This window comes from Lycorma delicatula, chromosome 11 (genome assembly GCF_047948215.1).
Source record: "Lycorma delicatula isolate Av1 chromosome 11, ASM4794821v1, whole genome shotgun sequence".
NCBI lineage: Eukaryota > Metazoa > Arthropoda > Insecta > Hemiptera > Fulgoridae > Lycorma > Lycorma delicatula.
In genome coordinates this window covers 57329676-57351575 of record NC_134465.1, presented here as the reverse complement: position 1 = coordinate 57351575, position 21900 = coordinate 57329676, and the positions used below count along the sequence as shown (strand labels likewise).

Sequence of the window (21900 nt, the reverse complement as noted above, 5' to 3'; positions counted from 1 at the left end):
AACCGATTTTTATGAAATTTTGTAAAATGACTTCTAAATGTGCGTCATTAATACCATTTAATTTTTGTTACAATCGGTTAAGAGGGTGGGAAGATACGAGTCTCGTATTTCAAAATTTTACAAAAAGAGTACAATAATTTATTTTTGCATAATTTTATATCTCTTGTACAATTGTACGTATTACCAGAAGCGCGAAATGTCTAGTATACCAATCCTCCTGCAATATTTGTAGCAAATAAACAGTATTATTATTTTATTTGTCACATACCTAAAGAATGGTAATGGTGATATGGATATATGTACAAAGTAATTCAGAAGGAAAGGAAAATAATTTGGGAAGTGATTCTAAAGGTTGAAACAAGGAAAAAATTTCATTTAAATAAATTTACGAAAACGCTTTGTTATCGAGTTACAGCTAACGAAAACTTTTGCCCGGATTTCAGTCCCCCTAGTAAAATGAAATCATACGTGAACTTTTTAAGGCGATATATAAAGGGGGGTAAACTTGATGGTTTTTTTGTGTTCTTTGACATGAAAATTCGAATAAAACAAGTTCTAGTACTATACCTCATAGTTTTCATGATACTCAACGTAAAACAGAAAAATTCGAAGACGTAAAACACGTTTTCTCAGGTTTGAAATACAATAACGTTATTAATTTTATTATCAAAACTTGTAGAAGATTTAATTCTGAATATATTGATGTAATAAAGTTAATGAAAAACAAATAAAAATCAACTTTTGTTATTAAAAACAAAACTTAACAGTAAAATGTTATGAATTTATAAAAATTAAAAACAACTTTTTTTTATTACAATATATTTAAAATTTTGACAATTAAGTTTGAAACATTAACTGTATGCTTTGAAATAATTTAAAACTATTCATTGTTGTCATAAAATTCATAGAGACAGGTTTTTGATCACTATATCCGATATATCATTATATCCGATGTCACTATAAATGATACTTACTGTATTTACCTTGGAAAAACTAATTTTTTCTATAACTTTGGGTAAAAAAACTATATTCTAATAAAATACCGAATTTAAAATTTTGCTTCACATCAAACTTACGTAAAAAAATTTGATAGAAATAAAGATATTTTATTCTAAAAATAAACATCTATAATTAAAGACCCGAGGTAACTGAATCTTCTGAAGAACTTGTAATATCTCAGGCAGGACCGATATTCTTTTAAAAATTATTGAATTGGACTATTGACAGACTGGAAATAACTTTTCAATCCAATTTTTTAATATATAAGATATAGAAAAGGCATAATTTTATTTCGATCATAAAAACAGGGGGAGGTATGTCACATTTAGTCAGTGCCGTGTAAAATTAGAACATCGTACATACCATTAATTTTATCTTGCTATTCTTTTCGTATCAAACCACTTATGCGCTACAAAAATAGTTGCATTAGCAAATACGAACCGGTATTAACTGGATTTGAATCCGTCTATTTTGAATTTTTAACGATATACTAACCATATAATTCTTCTGAATTTATCATATGCGTTGAAGAAAACATACACATACGTACTGTAAAAACCGTTTTTTTTTTTTTTTTAAACTTGAACAAACAAAAATTAACTGTGTATTTCAAGTATATTGACGACAATATTTATTTTTAACGGTAGGAAATTAAGAAACAGTAAGGTTTATCTTAGAAAAAAAACAAAATGAACTAAGATAACATAATAAATTTGACGAGTTGGTTAGACGTTCTCGTTAAATTTAACCTTTTGTAACTGATAAAGTGAATCCTTATTATCCATGATAAAAGAAAAGCATTGTTAATTTTATAAACCAATTTTATTTTCTTATAAAAAAATACTTTTTTTTCTTGTTTAGCCTCCGGGGTTTAGGTATTACTTCAGGGGATGAATTAGGATTATATGTATGAGTGTAAATGAAGTGTAATTTTTACAATCTCAGTTCGACCATTCCTGAGATGTGTGGTTTGTTGAAACACAACCACCAAAGAACACCGTTAACGATCTGTTATTTAAATACGTATAAAAGTAACTGCCTTTATTAGGATTTTAACGCTGGAACTCTCGACTTCCAAATCAGCTGATTTCATCAAATGAAAATTGTGAAATCAGCTGACGTGTTCACTACTAGACCAACTCGGTGGGTTATAAAAAAAAACATTGGTTTGTGTGGAACTACGTTTCGCACGAGATTTGAGCGTGACAACGTATTGCAAAGACCGACAATATAAATCGATACTAGACGATTATCAATAAACTTCGTCATAAGCAGAACCTTGTAGAAAACAATAAATCGCTAAGGAGGATATATAGGATTCAAAATTCTTCTAATTTTGACCTTTATTGTTTACCATTTGATTTGACTCACGTGTTTTGCCTATATGCATGTTTAGTTGTAATTACAAGGCCGAAAAAAAATCATGTTTACGATTCTAAATGAAAGCAAGCCCTCATTATTTTTATCCTTCAAAAGAATAAATAATGAAAAAATATAAAAGTAAAGTAATTGAATAATGAAAAGTATAAATAATGAGGATTTTAAACCCTCATTATTTATACTTTTGTTATTTTCTATTGTGTTTTATTTATTATTATTATTAGGGCATTAGTGAATCCATAGTATTTTCAGTATAGATTTATTTGTATCGAGAATAGTTGTTTTAAGATCTGCTATGATATTGAATATATGAATTACGATAGTAAAATGTATTAATTTATTTTGCAATTATTATTACTGTTGTTATTTATTGTTAATAAATATTTAAGAAAAACTTTTATGATTTTTTGACGGGCAGTATGTTCAACCATGTAAATATGTTCTTTCTTTTTTCTCTTATTTGCTGGTGTTGCTTCTTCTTATTGTTTATAAACATTTAAGAAAAAACATGATTTTTGACGGGCAGTATGTTCGATAATGAAAGCATGTTCTCAGCTAAGAGGAGCGCATACACAGACAGATACACATACAAGTGCCTTTAGTAGGGTAGGACTTAAATGAAATTTTAATATCGCGGGCGCGAACCGCCCGCGATATTCGTCGACCTTTTATTGTATTGTCGCAAAAAAAAACTTGTTATCCTTATGAAGTAAACACATGTTTTTTTTTGAGAAACTGGCGTTGGGGTAGATGAAAATTCCAATGAATTAAATTCATCCATGATTTGGATGTTTTAAAAAATTACTTGTTTAAACATACAAATTGAATCGAAGTGATTGTTCAATTTTCTAATGAAACACGTTGATATTCGATTTTTCATTTCATTTAATAATAATAATAATTTTTGCAAGTTTAAATTGAATGATTTGTTCAAAAATAATTATGAACAATTTTTTATAGAAATAAACTTTAATCAAATCAATGTTGATAAAGTGTCAATTTAAAACGATGAAATTGAAATCTTAAATCAAATTCATGAAATTGCTGTTTTTGAAAAGCCCGCCAAAACCTGCTTGACATGGATAGTATATTCCATTGCACGACGGTTCGGCTCGGCTCGGTTCCGCTCGGCTCAGGCGGAACGGGATAATTTTTCGTGCGTGCTGCCGGCGTTCATCGATTTATAAGACGTTGTCACGTCAAAAATTGTTTAAAAAAATCGAAAAATCTAATTAAAGAAAATAATTACAAATACATAAATCCGAGTATACCAATTATGAGAACACAGATTAAAATCCACAAAGAGATTTTATCGATAAGATCTATAATAAACTACAAGAATGCACCGGCATATAAATTAGCAAAATATTTAGCAAATATATTAAAAGACATGGGACTATTGAAAAACCAATTTGTAAAAAATTCAATCAAAGTAGCTGGAAAATTATAAAAATATGAGAATAACAGAAGACTGCAGAATTGTATCATTTGACGTAGAAATTTTATATCCATTTACACAATTAAAAGAAACTATAAAGATTTTAGAAAAGAAACTGAATGAGGAAAAAATAAAATAATAACTTGAAAATAAAAATTATTAAAACGTTAGAAACACTTCTTCAATAAAACTAATTTAAATTTAATAATAAAATAAATAAAACGAAGGATGGAGTAGGCATGTGTAACCCACTATCAGCGATACTAAGCCAAGTATTCCTACAGAATATGAGAGAATATACCAGATATCATAAAAAAGACAGTTGTTTAAAATATATTAGGTACGTGGATGACTATTAGTAATTAAAAAAGAAATAATAATAAAAAAATAATAATCTTAAGAAAAGAAAATAATAATAAAGATTAAGAAAAGGAACAAATTCCACCATAACGTTAAATGTACGATGAAAAGAGAGAAAGACGAAACTGTTAGTTTTTTAGATCTAACAATAAAAAGAAATAATAGTAATAATCTGGATTTTGAAATATACAGAAAAGAAACCTTTACAGATAACATCGTAGCGTACTATTCGAATCATCCAATGGAGCATAAATTAGCGGGTTTTAGATACATGATTGTTAGACTACATAAATTATCATTAAAAAAAAAACCAGCATATAGAAAAATTTTAAATAATATTTTTCAAATAATTATTTATTTAGCGTGTGGCACCAAAACACAACACCAATTACAGTCAAAAATTACAAACAAACATTTAACAAATTAATATAAGCTATTGATTATGGAGTCGCTATCAGGAAATCTTTAGGAGTCCCTTTATAAGCTGTCCTAGGGCAAATTTCTGTGATGTGTTTAACAGTTTGATATTCACCACACTCACAAAGGGGCGTCGGTGTGTTACCCCACTTATACAGGAAATAGGCGCACCTACCATGCTGAGTTCGTATTCTGTTTAACGTTGACCATGTCATAGGTGGCAAGTCAAACCCGGCGGCTTTTGAGTAATACATGGGATTTAGTTATTTTTCTTTGTGGTCTGTTCTTGACGCCAGGCGTCAGTTAGGTTAAATCCTTCCTCTGCGCCAGCAATTGCTGTTTTGATAGGTGGCTTTCTAGATCGAAGGCAACCATGATTGGCATCCTCAATGTCCTCATGTATCGGTAGGTTTCGATTGTCCATAATCTTCTTGTACTCTCTTACAAGAGCGTTCATACGGCGCAGGTTTGGAGGTGGTATGTGGCTCAATACTGGAAGCCATTCCACAGTAGTAGACCTGATAACCCCGGCAATCATTCTCGTAGTGTTATTAAGTTGAGCATCAATTTTATGAACATAATGGCAAATAGCAGTAAATAACAGCTATCAAAAAGAAATGATGAGAAAAATGAATAAAAATAGAAATAAATTAAATGAAATTAAAACAAAGAACTATAAATAAACTTTAAATGAGTTAATTAACATTTGCTGAAAATGAAAGTTACCCAATTAAACAATTCTTTAGAAAATATAATATAAAAATGCATATAAATACAAATAATACAATAAAGAAGACTTTTAATAGCAACATAAAAGAAAAAGAAGAATTGAGAGGAGAGTGGAAGTGTTAGAAGACCAATTTGGTTTCAGGGAAAGTATAGGGACAAGGGAAGCAATTTTAGAGCTCAGATTAATAGTAGAAGGAAGATTAAAGAAAAACAAACCAACATACTTGGCATTTATAGACCTAGAAAAGGCATTCGATAACGTAGACTGGAATAAAATGTTCAGCATTTTAAAAAAATTAGGGTTCCAATACAGAGATAGAAAAACGATTGCTAACATTTACAGGAACCAAACAGCAACAATAATAATTGAAGAACATAAGAAAGAAGGCGTAATAAGAAATGGACAACGATGTTTCCTATCCCCGTTACACTTTAATCTTTACACAGAACTATCAGTTAATGATGTTAAAGAACAATTTAGATTCGGAGTAACAGTACAAGGTGAAATGATAAAATTCTACGATTTGCTGATTATATAGTAATTCTAGCTGAGAGTAAAAAGGATCTAGAAGGAACAATGAACGGCACGGATGAAAATAAACAAGAACAAAACGAAAGTAATGAAATGTAGTAGAAATAACGAAGATGGACCACAGGATGTAAAAATAGGAAGAGAAAAGATAATGGAGGTAGAAGAATTTTGTTATTTGGGAAGTAGAATTACTAAAGATGGACGAAGCAGGAGCGATATAAAATGCCGAATAGCACAGGCGAAACGAGCCATCAGTCAGAAATATAATTTGTTTATATTTTATATTTTCTGTTTTTTTTCATTTTTTTTTTGTTTTGTTATTGTTATTATAGAATTATTATTTATTGTAAAACTTTTTTAACAATCAGAGGTTAATAAATCAATATATTAGGTTAAAAAAAAAAAGGAAATGAACTCGGATTCGAACCGATGTGCCTTCCCCTGGTAAGATCCAAATATTTCATTAATTAAAATTTTATTTGACAATAACTCTGGGGCCGATGAAATAAATACCATTTATGATATATCGTTGAAAAACTCTCAATGAGGGCTTATTACTGCTGTTTAGAAAAAGTCAAAAATCCACATTTTTTGGACTTTGGACTTTTTTTGGACTTTTTGGTTCAGGCGATTGCAATCAAAAGGAGAGGTGCACAATTAGATGTTACAACAGTCCTAAATCCAAAACTTCATCATCCTACGGCTAATCGTTTTTGAGTTATGCGAGATACATTCGTACGTACATACAGACGTCACGCCGAAACTAGTCAAAATGGATTCAGAGATGGTCAGAATGGATATTTCCTTTAAAATCTGAAAACTAAAATTTTTCGCCATCACATTATTTCCTTTAACTGGATACAAGGAAGTAAAAACACTCTTTAACAATTTTTTAATTTTTTTTTCCTAAAAGTAAATTCATTACATTAATTTTTAATAAATTTTTGATTGTTCTAGATTTTTAATTGTCGTATATAAATATTTACTAGAGCATAATAAAGTCGTATTTTGTAGGTCAAAGTATCGTGTTGTGTTCCACGGAAATCGTTTTCTTGTCTGAATACAACTAGTATTGTAATCTTTTAACTGTTTTTCTTAAATAAATTACGTAATTTATAAATATAAATAAATAGATATATTTGAATTTTTAATTTATTAAATACTTGTGTGCATGAATCATACTTATTTTAGTAAAATTTTAATACTTATTTCTTCTTAATTTTATTTATTGTCGATCAAAAATTAGTCATTAGTTACTCATAAATATCTGTATGAATGTACCGGTAAACTTGTAGTCTTGAACAGACTCAGGCCGACTATTCCTTAGTCGTGTGGTTAATTGAAACCCAACCATTAAAGAAAAACCCACCGGGTTGGTCTATTGGTGAACGCGTCTTCCCAAATCAGCTGATCTGGAAGTCGAGAGTTCCAGCGTTCAAGTCGTAGTAAAGTCAGTTATTTTTACACAGATTTGAATACTAGATCATGCATACCGGTGTTCTTTGGTGGTTGGGATTCAATTAACCACACATCTCAGGAATGGTCGAACTGAGGCGGTACAAGACTACATTTCATTTACACTCATACATATATCAACCTCATTCATCCTCTGAAGTATTATCTGAAAGGTAATACTTTCAGTTTAACCGGAGGCTTAACTGGAAAAAGAAAGAAACCATTAAAGAATACCGGTATCCGTCATTTTGTATTCAAATCCTAAGAAAATCAACTATCTTTATTAGGACTGTAATCTTAGAACTCTCGACTTCGAAATCAGCTGATTTACGACGACGCGTTTTACCACTATACCAATCCGGTGGGTTGCCTTCTTTTTTTTTAGTTGTATTTATTTATACTTCTACCTTATTTACTTGCAGTACGTACGTAAATATGTCTGTTATATTTATTTCAATTTTATATTATATTTACAATATTTTGATTGTTATATTTTATGTTCTACTTTTGGAATTCCTTTTTCACCCCGTGCTGTGGTTTATATCTGTTATCGTAAAAATATGTCTTCGTGTACGTCATTTGCAGCTGTTTTTCAGAATTTCATATATTTTTTTATAATTTAATACAGTTCATCATTTTTTTTATCTTATTATTCAGACGTTAACAATCTACTCAGTTATTCGGATATAGAGAAAATTCTTCCGAAGTTCTGCGTAACAAGATAGACTTTTCATTATTTTATTTTTACGGAAGAAATATACAAAGAATAGATTAAATAAGAAAACTAAAAGAAGCGTATATGTTTTTTTTAAATCTAATATTAAAATAGTTTTTTTATTTATAAAAAGTTAAATTATTATAACCGTACTTTTATAAAATAATTAAAAATAACGAGTAGACCCTAAACATAGGCATCAAAGTTTTAAACTCGCTGCATAAGCGCGAATGAAAAATACACCAATATAGAGTCCATATAACCTCAAATATAACTAAAAAATATAACCTCAAATTTTAACTAAATTTGAGGTTAACAACAATTAGATACATTAATTTGAGGATAACAAACAACGTAACCTCAATTTGAGGTGATGTCTGTTATCGATTTTAAATTGAGCGTAACAGAAGAATGACTCAACCAATTTCATCAAATATATATATATATATATATATGTATGTATGTATGTAAGGACTGTGTTTATATGGTATTTTCGTACTCTTCATACCTCAAAACGTGAACAAAATTCAATTTACCCCCTTCCACAATCCTACCGTGTGATCGACATAATACCGTACTTTTCTTCGGAAAGTCTGTAAAAAATTTATTTATATACAAAAAAGATGTGTTGCCCATTTTTGTCAAATAATTTCAAGATATAGTATTTATATTTTAAATGAATATTAATAAAATGCTTCTACAGGGATTTGTCAAAAATATAAATATTTTTTAAATTTGTACAGTTTCAATAGTGTGTTAAGGTACTATGTTTTGAGATTTAAAAAGTGGTTTGTAATATTTAAATAAAAAATTTTATATTTTTGCTTTTTTTTAAAGAAAATTGAAAATTATATCTATCCTGATAACGCTTTGATTATTTCCAAGCGAAATAATGTTTTTTCTACCTTATAATGGTCTGAAGTTTATTAAAAAAAAACGAAATATTTCAAGTGATTGTTTGGAACATCGTCAAAAAAATTAGAAAAAAAATGTTATAGGTTTATTTTATTTGTTTCAGTAGCTTTGATAGACAAAAAATAAAAAATAAATATCAAAAATTGTTATTTTTTTGATTTTCAATGCAGTTTATTTTGATTAAAATATTTAATAAATTAAATATGACCGAATACGTCAACAGATTATTAATCAGGAAATAAAATAAAAGAATGAGATTTTTTTTATCTTTATGAAGCTCAAAATCATGATCAACGATATTCCCGCGACTAATGCAAATAATATTATTGCGTAATAAGAGATATACGTGCATAAATGAATGTGTCGAAGTTTGTGTTTTGCTAATTGTATACATAACGCCGTTAAACTGTTGCTTTGTAAGTAATTACTTGTATTTATAAATACGCCGTTTTATAGCAGTTTTTTTTTCTTTCTTTTCTTAATAATTAAAAATAAATATGTCAATAAAATAAATAAAAAATAATAATACTAAAATTAAAATGTTTGTTTGACAATTTTAAAAAATCTTTCTTTTAGGATCTTTATCAAACATGTAGCAGCTGGTTTTCTTTCATTTATAAAATTTTTGACTTAATTATAACTTGATTAGCATTGATCTGATAATGAAACTTTAATATTATAAAAATGACACATAGCATTTAAAAATTACTTCTGAGGGTTGTGAACTCTCTCAATCTAAAACAATTTTTTGCTTTTATCTTCTTTTTTACTTGCCTTTCTTTAACTCACAATGTTTTTTTTTTCATGTTTGTCCTCAAATCTTGCATTCATAATTTAACATACTTCCTGACATTGCGATTGATGAAATTTTGTACAGCTACTAAGGTCGGGTGACAATACAATATTCCTCCATTACTTTTGTAAATATCTCCCTGTACGAGGGTAAATTAAGAGTACGGGTCTAGTAATTTAACATACTTCCTGACATTGCCTATTGATGAAAGTTTGCGCAGTTACTAAGGTCGGGTGACAATACAGTACTCAACCAATACTTTTGTAAATATTTCCCCATACAAGGGAAAATTAAGGTGCGGTTGTAAAAATTGCAAAATCTGCAAAACAGATGTTATCTTTTGTAATCAAAATTAGCCTACTAATTAAACTCATGCAATGTATGATAATAATTTGATTAAGGTATGACTAAAAAGTATAAAGAAAGTTTTTAAAAATGTTTGTAATATTATTTTATTGTCATATCATAAGATCCTTCAATAACTAAAGGATCAATGATTTTGTTTTAAGACGTTTTAAAATTGATGGGTTCTGTTCCTTTCAATTTGAAAAATGTTTCATTTATTTTCTTTTTTAGATTATTATAACTATTTTTTTTTTTATTCCTAATGTGTACTTTGCATTTGTCAGTTCAATTTGTGAACAATAAGCAAACATAAGTCCCAATGAGATGAGGAAGATATGTGTAGCATGTAGATGAGATATAGTCTTGTACAGATTCAGGCTGACAATTCCTGAGATGTCTGGTTAATTGTATCCCAAACACCAAATTACACCAGTATCTAGTGTCTAGTATTCAAATCAATACAAAAGTAAAAAACCTTCACTAGGATTTGATCCTCAAAATCAAAAATTAGCTTAAAATTATTAGTTGAATTAAATTAATTCAACTTCAAAAATCAGCTGTTAAACAATAATGATGATTTTACCACTAGACCAACCTGTGGTTATGTTGTGTCATAAAATCATAAATTAATGTTCAATATATGATTTAAAAATATTTTAACTTCTACTACCCCAACCACAACCACCACCAACTTAAGGCAGTCATTGTTTAAAAACAGAAATAATAATTTTTTGCTTTATGCTGTCCTAGCCTATCTTAAGGTTCTAATTTGTGTAAACCATTTGACGTATTGATACATCATTTAGAGTTTCTTCCTCTGAGAATAATATTGTTTATTACAGAGGTTGTCTCTAAAATAAACTGAATGAAGGTGTTAATTAAAGCTGAGTATCATCCACATTTTGTTGAGCTCGGCATTCTGATACCTGTCAGTATATTCTGCTTATACAGTAGATGATGGGAAAGTACTTCATTTTTTATTTTCCTTAGCAAGCTGGACACAACATACTTATAATATTAAGAATAGTATTTAGGAGACTTATGTCACATGTTTGTTCCTCTACAGCCATAAAAATTATAACATTAACATACTGTAACTTATTTCTCAATGATTCCTTTTACCTCATATATTTTTTATTTTTACTTTTCTATCTAGTTAGCGCTACATCAGATCTATAGCTCTAGAAGGGAAAGTATTGTATCCGTCCAATTTGGGCATATGTGGTTTTCAACGGATCTTGATGTTTTGACACCTAAGGAACCAAAGAAACCAGATGGAAATTTTCTGGACGTTCGTATGTACGTGTATGTGTTTGGTGTCACAGTCTAAATTACCGTATATCTTTAGAACTGCTGGATCCATTTCTTCTATATATGGAGCATTGATGCCTTTAAATCTTTAACTTTAAAGGGGGTGTAGCTGTAGAGTAAGGTTACTCTCAGTATCTCAAAATTTCGTCAAATTAAGGTCATCTTTTTCTTAGGCAAATTTGTTAGCAATTACAAAATAACAATATTTGTAGAAAAAAGTTCTGCAAAATCACATCCCTGTCCCAAAAAATTCTCTAAACTAGTGGCTAAATGAACATACTGCGTCAATAGTCCCCTTGTCAACACAAGGAGCGCTAGTATAGCACTGATGTACAGCTGTTGTAGTCGTCTGCTATGTTGTATTGTGTGTGTATATATATATATATATATATATGTACATGCGTCAGTAACAACCCACAGTTGCATGACTTTCCTGGAAACCGGCTTTAGCCGCATGACAGGAAAATCTTACAAACTCTTTTTTCAGCTTTTTTATCAGTGAAAGATTTAACTCGCAGTTAATAAAGTATTGAATAATTTGAAAAAAGATTATTGTACTGTAAATAATAAATTTATTTTATTTGTTTTTACAGGGTTGCCATCCAACAGTTCCAGGCAAGTTAAATGCTCACCTTGTCGCACATACTCATGATGATGTAGGGTGGTTAAAAACAGTAGATCAGTATTATTATGGAAGTAAGTATAACTAATGTAGAAATACAAATATTGTTATTAGTTTGAGAAAAACATGCTGTATATTTTATAATATAACGTTAATGATTTTATAATGTTAATGATTAATATTTATGTTAATGAATTAAAATACATTTACTTTTACTTTGTATATACATTGTACATACTTACTTTGTAAATACATTGTATATTTACTGTGTTAAATATTACTTCGGTAATCTTGTAGTGTGTTCATTTATTTATTGCTAAGTATACACAAAGGAGTGATTTGAAAGTTGTATGTTTTAAAGTTTTATTTTTATGTTTATACAGGCTTTTTTACTCAAAGCTTGTTAAAAACTTCAAATACAAATTTACATCTGCTAACATAATTACCTTTCTTTTTTTTAATATCTTTTAAAAAAAATTTACATATATATATTTTGTTATTAAAATTTATTTATATTTATATTTATTTATATTATTAATGTACATTAATCATAATATGTGTTGGTGTACTAAATGGAAATATAGTGTTTTAAATATTCATTGAAAATGATTTTTTTTTTTTTAATCTTTATTCTTCATAGTGACATATTTACATCTGTATGGAACTTGATAGGTTTGTCTGATTGTTTTAAAACTAAAACAGATCTTACAACAAGGCTACCTAATGATTTCACCATTGTTTTTTATTATTATTTAATGGCTTATCTAAATATATGGAGAATAGAATCTAGTGTAAATTGTAAAAATAGAAGATTAAATAAAGAATTTTATTTAAATCAGGAAACAATTATGAAAATGAACGATGCTCAAACTGAATGGTTTGATCTTGAAAGAAGAGTAAGGGAAAGATGCTATCTCTATCATCATCCTTGTTTAATATGGACATTGATAAAAAATGCTGTAGAAGAAGGTGATGAAATTTTAAGAGCACATAGGATAATAATTATTATAACGTTCACAGAAGAAATAATATTTTTACCGGATGAAATCCAGGATACTCAACCAATGGTTTCAGAATTAAAAGACACTATGGCAGGATACGGAAAGAAGATAAATGTTAAGAAAACAAATGTAATGACAATAGGAGATAATAAGTCAATTAATGTTTACGTAAGAAGAATGAATTTACAAGTAAAATGTACAAATATTTAATTACAATGTTAACATAAGATTGCAAAAGCAAAAATGAGATAAAAACTAAAATAACAAGGTGTGTGAAATATTGTCGTGGAGAAAATTAACTGTTCATATAAATTGAAAAATAACAAGTAATGAGGAGAGCGACAGAAAATAGAAGCTTATTTGGAATAAATCAGAATAGGAAAGTTGACTAACTGATTGGGATATATCAGAAGAGAAGAAGGTTATATTGAAACAATGCTTGCAGGATTCATTGAATGTGCGAAAAGGAGAGGCCAAAAAAGTAAAATTTATAGATGATATAAATGAAATGGAACTTTTTGGGATTTTTAAATTACAGTACAGTTGGAAGCAGAGGAGAATGGAGATCAACTGCCTAGGGCAGAGCACCATATATGGAGAGTGCTGTTTACATTAATTGTTGAGCAATAAAATGACTGGTGTAAGTGGATGACACTTTGTAGCTTCACACAGATTAACTATACAAACAAATCATCAGCTTCTGTGATTATTGTAAAAAATGTAACTTTAAAGATTCATTGTAAATGTAGTATTGTTGTACTTAGAGATGATGCAAGTAATTAAAAATAGTTAGATGTTGGATTAATAATTGAGATAGTAAATAGATATAGGCCTTGCCGCTTGGCTTTAAATCTTTCATCATTATTTAAAGAAACAATCTGAAGAAAAATTTACTATAAGTAAAGTTGTTGTAACTTTAATAGTATCATAGTAAATGAAAATAAATCTTTTCGGTGAAAGTTTCAATTATTTAGTGCACTATCAAGATCAGTTATATGTTACGGTTTTCAAGATTGGGGTCAAATAATACAAGACGACCCTCCAGCTTGGTCTAGTGGTGAATGCATCTTCTGAAATCAGCTCATTTGGAAGTTGAGAGTTCTATCATTCGTCCTAGTAAAATCAGTAATTTTTCTACAGATTTGAATACTAGATCGTGGATACCGGTGTTCTTTGGTGGTTGGGTTTCAATTAACCATCAGGAATGGTTGAACTGAGACTGTACAAGACTACACTTCATTTACACTCGTACATATCATCCTCATTAATCCTCTGAAGTAATATCAGAGCAGTAATTCCCGGAGACTAAACAGGAAAAAGAAAAAAATAGTACAAGACGAAATATAAAAAATTCTAAAATCTTGGATAAAAAATTACATATATATATATATATATATATATTTATTTTTAAATCAATTATTTTAAGACTCCTCTGAACTATATACAAATATATTTATTTTATTTGATCAACCAAAGTACAGAAAAAATAAAGTAGAGTGACTTACCTTATTCCACTATATGTGCAGGAGCGCTTTCATAATCTGCTTGCTGATGCAAATATGTATATCAGCTGCATTATATATTCATATCAAATTACATTACAAACTTTGTAAAATATAATAACCTTTATAAATTTTAAAACCTTTAATATTTTTATTTTAAACTTTTATTCAGTTAAATTAAAAATTAAAACAAATTTAAAATCATGAAAAATTAATTAAAATTAACATTAAAAATTAAATTAAAATTAAATTGTAAAAATTTTTTATGTAAGTAAAAATATGATGTCAAGGCATAAAATCAAATTAAAATTCAAAATTCAAATTAAAATTGAATAAAAATGATTTCAAGTAAAGCAATTTGCATATTGTCTATTTAAATAAACTTATTTTACTATACTGACTATAATTTATCAGTTGAATGAACAACATGCATAATTGCTTTACTTTAAAAACTTATTTTTATTTGATTTTAATTTGAAATTTTTAATTTCAAACTGTTAGTTTAAAACTGTTGGTCATTACAAAATCATTGTGTAAAAGGTATGATTCTTAATGAACAGAAAAAGACTTGCTTAGATCATTATTTATTTAGTGTTACAAAATAATAAATGAATTATTTTTATTATAAGTGAAGAACAATAAGAAGAAAACTGTGATTTCTTAGTTGAAGTTCTCCTAACTGTGTAAACTATAAGAGTTCACAAATAACAATTGCCCTGTCCACGATATCGTCTCTTCCTTTATCTTACTAGACAAAGGTAATTTTTCTGGGTATTTGTGTAGGTAATTTAATTATTAGCCTACAAATAACACAAGCACCTTCCTTTGCAAAGAGAGTTCATTGCATCTTCCAAATATTATCGCCTAATCAGGAGCATTTCTACTAACTGAAAGACACTGTTACTGAAAGGCCTTCAGCGAACGAACTGAAGGGGAATCACATCGCGAGAAAGACACAAATATCTTGCTAATCTTCCAAGGAATAATCCAAGTAAAAGTATTTCAAAACTTTATCTGCAAAGAACTAGAACAATCCCCAACTCCAACCACCTTAAAATAAAAACAAGTATATAACCCCCATTACAAATTAAATACCTACCTGATAATTAGAAAGACCCTGCAGCAAGAGACCGATGTCCAGGCTCGGTGTTTATTTGGGGGATAAAATATCCCTTGTTACCCTTGTGTTATGTTCTGTTCCATCACATTCATCTCCATTTTTTGCTGTTTTATTTTAAACTTCTGATTTTGTGATACTTCTCATTTCCTTTTTTATTGTGTGTAACAATTATTCTTTTTTACCCGTTTTTATTGCACCTTCCACTGATCCTTCTAGCCTTTTTTTAATCGATTCTTCTCCTCTCATAATTATATCTCAGCCAATTAATTCTCCTAATTTGAATTGATCTAATGAAGTTTCTAATTTTTTTTTTCATTCTCATCATTACTTCATCTTTTATTTTATCCATTTAATTTTTCCAGATTCCTCCATCATAGATCTCCTCATTTCAGAAGACGTGGGAAAAGAAGGATAGAGTATATCCTACTCTATAAAGAGTTCCTTCTTTTCCTGCAGGAAAAGAAGGATAGAGTAGGATATACTCTATCCTTCTTTTCCCATGTCTTCTTAATGTTCATGTTTTATATCCATTTACAAATTATAAAATTTCACTTGTCATTTGAACAATGTAGTAAAAATCCAACTGTTTATAAAGAGATTTAAATTGTTTATTCTTAATAATTTTCATGTTTATTTGATTTACTGAATTCTAATTTACAAGAAGAATCATCACTTAATACTGTAATGTTAAATTTTAACCGTCTAAATATTTAAAATTACAAGTCCATTTAAATCTAAAATGAGAGTTTATTAATTGCTTATTAATAGATATGCAGATTAACCTATGCTTATTCATAGATTTGCAGTTGTGAGATGCTAATAAATACAATGTTGATATCTGTATTTGTTGTATATTATTTATAATACTTTTTTTTATATCTAATACTTTAACAAAGAGATATATAAGTTACGTATGTATATGTGTAACAATATATACCCCAATTACAATTTACTTATACAATTTATTGTTAATCATTCGATTTAAGGTTTCCTCTTTTGCCAGGATTTTTTTGTTTTATTTTTATAGTATTTTATTCAGTTTCATGCATTGTATATTTGTTTTTGTGAATATATGAGTTTTGTTTTGACAACACATGATTTTTATTTATAGCAATTCAAAGATAAGTTTAAATGAATAGATAAAAAAAATGTTTACCTGTGTGGTCTGAACTTCAAACTGACTAAGTGAAATGTCAGAAGTTTTATATTAGTAAACAGTTGACTTGGAATCAGCTTTATCACCACCAAATATAAAACTTTTAAATGCTTATTTGTTGATTCTCTCAAAACTTCCACTTTATCTAAATAAATTTTTTTTATGATTTACAAATAATAATACATTATATACTTGTGAATCACATCATGAATGAGTAAATATGGTACTCCATGGATAAAAAAAATAAAGTTCTCCAGCATTTGGTTGAAATGATCGCGGGAAACAATGATAAAACCTATCATAGTTTATTTATATATTTATTTTAACTGTATAAATGTTTTTCATCTTTAAACCTTTTTTAGAACCTTTTTATTATTAACTGTAATTAATAATTTTAATATTATTGGGATATAAATATATTATTTTACTGAAATTAATCTTTTTCAGATTCATATATTTATTCCTCTTTACTATTAAATTATATTTCAGTTCTATTAAAACCTAGTGCAGAATATCGAGATAAGATATGTTATCCTAATTTTATCATGAAAGTACTTTTACAGGATCCCACATCCTCAGTCGTAGTAAATAAGGATGTGGGATACTACAAAAGTACTTTCATGTTAAAATTAAGATAAGATATGTCTTATCTCAACATCTTATACTAGGTGATTTTATTTTTATAGAGTTTAAATATATATATATGTTTTAGATTTGCTTTTCAAGAGTATTTGTTATCCCAACTTGATAAGATAACATTTTTTTTTAATGTAGAAAATGGTGTTTTCCATTTGACACTTTTTCAAATTGTTATATACTTGCTACTTCTTATGTAACTGGAGATAGAGCGTTAGATTTCGATTTCATGAAAATCATTGTAGCCTTTCTAAAAATTCATGCACACAAACAAACATCATATGAACCAAAAAATAAAGAAAAAACCATAAAATTCAAACAAATATTAAAGGTGGTGGTGGTAAATCTGTGGCTCTTAAAAAAAAAAATATTAAAAGGTCAATTTAATGAAAATTCTATAATATAATTGTTTAGACATTTTATTTTATCACTGAAACAGAAGTTATTTTATGTTTAATTTTAATTAAATTGTAAAACTTTTTGTGTTTTCTATTTTATTTTATTAATTAATGTTTCTTTTTTTTAGGTAACAAAGTACATTCACCGTTTGGTGTACAATATATTTTAGATTCTGTAATATCAGAACTTTTAAAAAAAAATGATAGAAGGTAACTATTTACTGTTTAATAGTAATTTTAATTCAGTCATTTGTGTGTATATATATGTGTGTGTGTGTGTGTGTGTGTGTGTGTGTGTGTGTGTGTGTGTGTGTGTGTGTGTGTGTGTGTGTGTGTGTGTATGTGTGTGTGTGTGTGTGTGTGTGTGTGTGTGTGTGTGTGTGTGTGTGTGTGTGTGTGTGTGTGTGTGTGTGTGTTTTCTGAAGTTACATAAATATTTTACTCAAATAAGTTTGATTAAAAATACAAAAAATATATTAGTGTGTATTTAACAGACATTAATTAGAATATATTTTTTAGTTTTTTTTTTACTTTCCCATCTAGTGCTATAGCTGTAGAAGGGAAAGTATTGTAATTGGTCCAATTTGAACATATGCGGTTTTCACTGAGTCTTAATGTTTTGTCACCTAATTCAATCATTGTGTTCTGTCAATGGGGCAGCTCTTGCCATGGTTGCTCTCTACATGTTCCTGTCCTGTGCTAGTCTTTTTTGTTTCTGGATATTTTCCTCTTTCCGCAACCCCATCAATCAACTGAAATCTTTTTCTTCTTCTTCCTCTCTTTCCATTTAACAATCCTTCAACAGCATCTATTAGTAAGCACTTTCTTCTCATAGCCAGATCCTTTTTCTGCTTAAATGGTATTTAACATATTCCTTTTCTCTTCCACTCTTCTCAATACCTCCTCATTTGTTACTCTGTCCTGCCTACAGACGTTTACCATTTTATGCCACACCCACATCTCAAACGCTTCAATTCATCATTTGTCTTCCTTTCTTAACGTCCACGTTTCTGCACCATAAAGCATAACACTCCCAACTAAAACATCTTGCCAATCTCTTCCTCAAATCTAAATTTAGTTTTCCACATAGCAAACTCCTTTTCCTACTAAATTCCTCCTTATCCATTACTATTCTTCTTTTTATTTCTGTGGTAGTGTTAATGTGGTTCCGTTATGAGACTATCTAAGTAATTAAATTTCACCATCTGCTCTATTACCTCAGTCCCAATTCTTACATTAATATTTTCGTCTTTGCCACCTAACACCATTTTGTTTTCTTTTTATTAATTTTCATCCCTAGATTTTCACAAGAAAATATAAATTATTCGTGAAGATATAGTTGACATTTACATGGAAGAGGCATTCTGAGACACATCCCATATCTTACATCCCTAAGGAACCCAAACATGAACCCTAAGGAACATCTGAAACCTTAGGAATCCAAACATGAACCCTAAAGAACATCTGACACCTAAGGAACCCAAAAAACCAAACAGGATGGAAATTTTCCGGACGTTCATATGTAGGTGTGTGTGTTCGGTGTCTCACACCTTACATCTCCAGAACTACTGGACTGATTTTGACGAAACTTGATTAGATTACTTCTGTATGTTGAACATTTATGTTATTATATTTTTAAGTTAAAAAGTCAGGGGGGTAAGGCTGTAGAGCAAGGTCACCCTCAGTATCTCAAGAGTTCGTCTAATTAAGGTGTCTTATTTTTCTTAGGCACATTTGTTAACAATTAAAAAATAATATTTGCAAAAACATGTTTTTTTTTTAAATCTCACCCCCACCCCAAAAAATACTCTAAACTAATGGCTAAGTGGGTATACTGCATCAATAGTACCCCCTGTTACCACAACGAGTGATAGTGTAGCACTGATGTACAAAAAATATTATATTTAAATAAAATTATAATAGTTTAAATAAAGTTGTGTGTATGTAAGCTATGCATCAGAAAAAATCCACGTGACAGGAAAGTCCTACAACTGTGTTGTCAGCTTTTTTTTAATTTAATTTATACAATTGAATATCTTGGAATGACAAATGTAAAATTCATTATAGAGAGGTTTTACTTTTGGGGGGGTGATGATTATTTCTTATATATATTTTGTATGTTTGAGTAGGGTAAATTAATTATAATTAAAATTTTTTTTTTTTAATTTATGTTATACCAGAAAAATACTGTCATTTAATTAGTGACCTTAAATTATTGCCCGTGAAAACTTATTTTATGTAAAATAAAGATCAGTTTATTATTAGGCTTTTATTTTTTAAAAACTCTATAATATGTAACTTATATTTGTCAATTAAACTCTTGGAATAATTTTAAATGGGCATAAATTAAAATTTTATCCAAACTTATTGTTAATTATATTAAAAAAAATACGAGTATTGTTTATTATGTTGAAATTAATTGTTCAATTCATATGATATTTTCAATGTTTTTTTTTTTTTTTTATATTCAGATATTTGATGCATACTTATTCTCCTACCTGCCTGTATATCTACCCTTCAGAAACATTCTTTCTTATAACTTGATGATGTCTTACAGTCTCGTATGTGGTCCCAATTCATTATGTATTTTCTTATTTAAATATTATACACCTCAGAGAGATATTAATACCGATTCTGTACAGATATTCTATTGCTACTAGGTCATGGCCTATAATTTTTCTAAATGCTGCCATTATTTTTCTTGTTAGATGTTAAGAGATAATTTTCTAATAATAGGAAGCACTTTTTCCCTTATATTGTGTCATCAAAAATTTATAACTTTCTTTTTTAGATTTGCATTTAAATTTTTTAAAAAATGGTAAATTTTTGTTTACTTTTTGAATGAAATTATTATTACTATTATGATTATTATTTATATTTATTGATGTTTAGAAAAAAAAATCATTATAAGGACTTTTATGTATGAGCATTTATTATATGGAGGTTCAAATATATTTCAAAAAGGTAATATAAGATCAGGCTGAATGTAAAATTATTAAAAAACTTGACTATACTTGATATAACAAATTATTTTGATACATCATCTATTGGAAAAAAATATATTTATAATGAGGAAGAAAAATCCATAAGATTTAGGGAATTGTCTGAAGCAACAGGGCAATCCTCATGCAACTGTGAAGATTATGAAACCTCCACAAATAACTGTGGTGGTTTCATAATTATTAATGTCTACGTATCTTCTACCTTCCAAAGTAGTTTATATCATCGTAGAAGTGAAGTTAAAAATATTCATGAAAATTACAATCTTTTTATATTTTCATTTTATTTTCCAGTACTGATCAATTTTTTTTGTTTTTATTTTGAGACAACCTACTAGGGACCATGCCAATATCATTTCTTTTTTGTATCTTTTTCATATTTTCTTCAATTTCCCAGATTGCACGTTTTTCTTTCTATCAATTTTCATATGGTATTCTTTCTTCCTTCATCTAAAAGAATCTTTATCGTATAAATTACTTCTTTAAACTTTGTTCTATCCAAACTGTCCTCATCTTTTTTATCCTTAGGTTTTGAAGTTCTTCTTTCATCTCCTTTATATATCTTATTTGATTTTTGAATTTCCAAAGTTTTGAAAATATCTTTATTTAGTCTTTTTGGATTCATTTGATTACATGTTCAAGGAATTTTTATCTTCTTTTTCCAATTGTGGTTTCCAAATCTTCTTAATAAATTATCTATAAAATTTAATTATATAAATTTCCTTATTTAATTTTAGCCTTTTTTTCTGCGATCATACTTTCCTTTCGATTTTGATAAAATTTTCTAAGATCACTGGTCTGACTACTGTATTGTAACACCTCAATTTTGTGTTTATGGAAAGATTCTTTTTGTTATAAATTATCTTGTTTGGGAAATTTAATTTTTCTACTTTGTATCTCCAGATTCCCAAAGCTGCTTTTTCTGTCGCATTTTTACTGATTATTTTAACTAAATTTTTAAACTGGGTTGTAATATTTATTTTTCCACACTTGATCTGTATTGATTTTTACAGAAAATCTTTGAGGTTTGTCATGATTTCTTTTATTGAAAAGGAAATTTGCAAGCTTGCTTTTTCT

General features: G+C 28.3%; 1 protein-coding gene across 1 annotated transcript in view; it reads left to right on the top strand.

The window, feature by feature from the left end:
* LOC142332377 (lysosomal alpha-mannosidase-like) overlaps window positions 1–21900 on the top strand; it is a 183337-nt gene that overhangs the window by 113520 nt on the left and 47917 nt on the right. The window contains exons 2-3 of the mRNA XM_075378790.1: window positions 11983–12085; window positions 17953–18034. Coding sequence (XP_075234905.1) covers window positions 11983–12085; window positions 17953–18034 — 185 coding nt within the window. The remainder of the gene's footprint in view (window positions 1–11982; window positions 12086–17952; window positions 18035–21900) is intronic.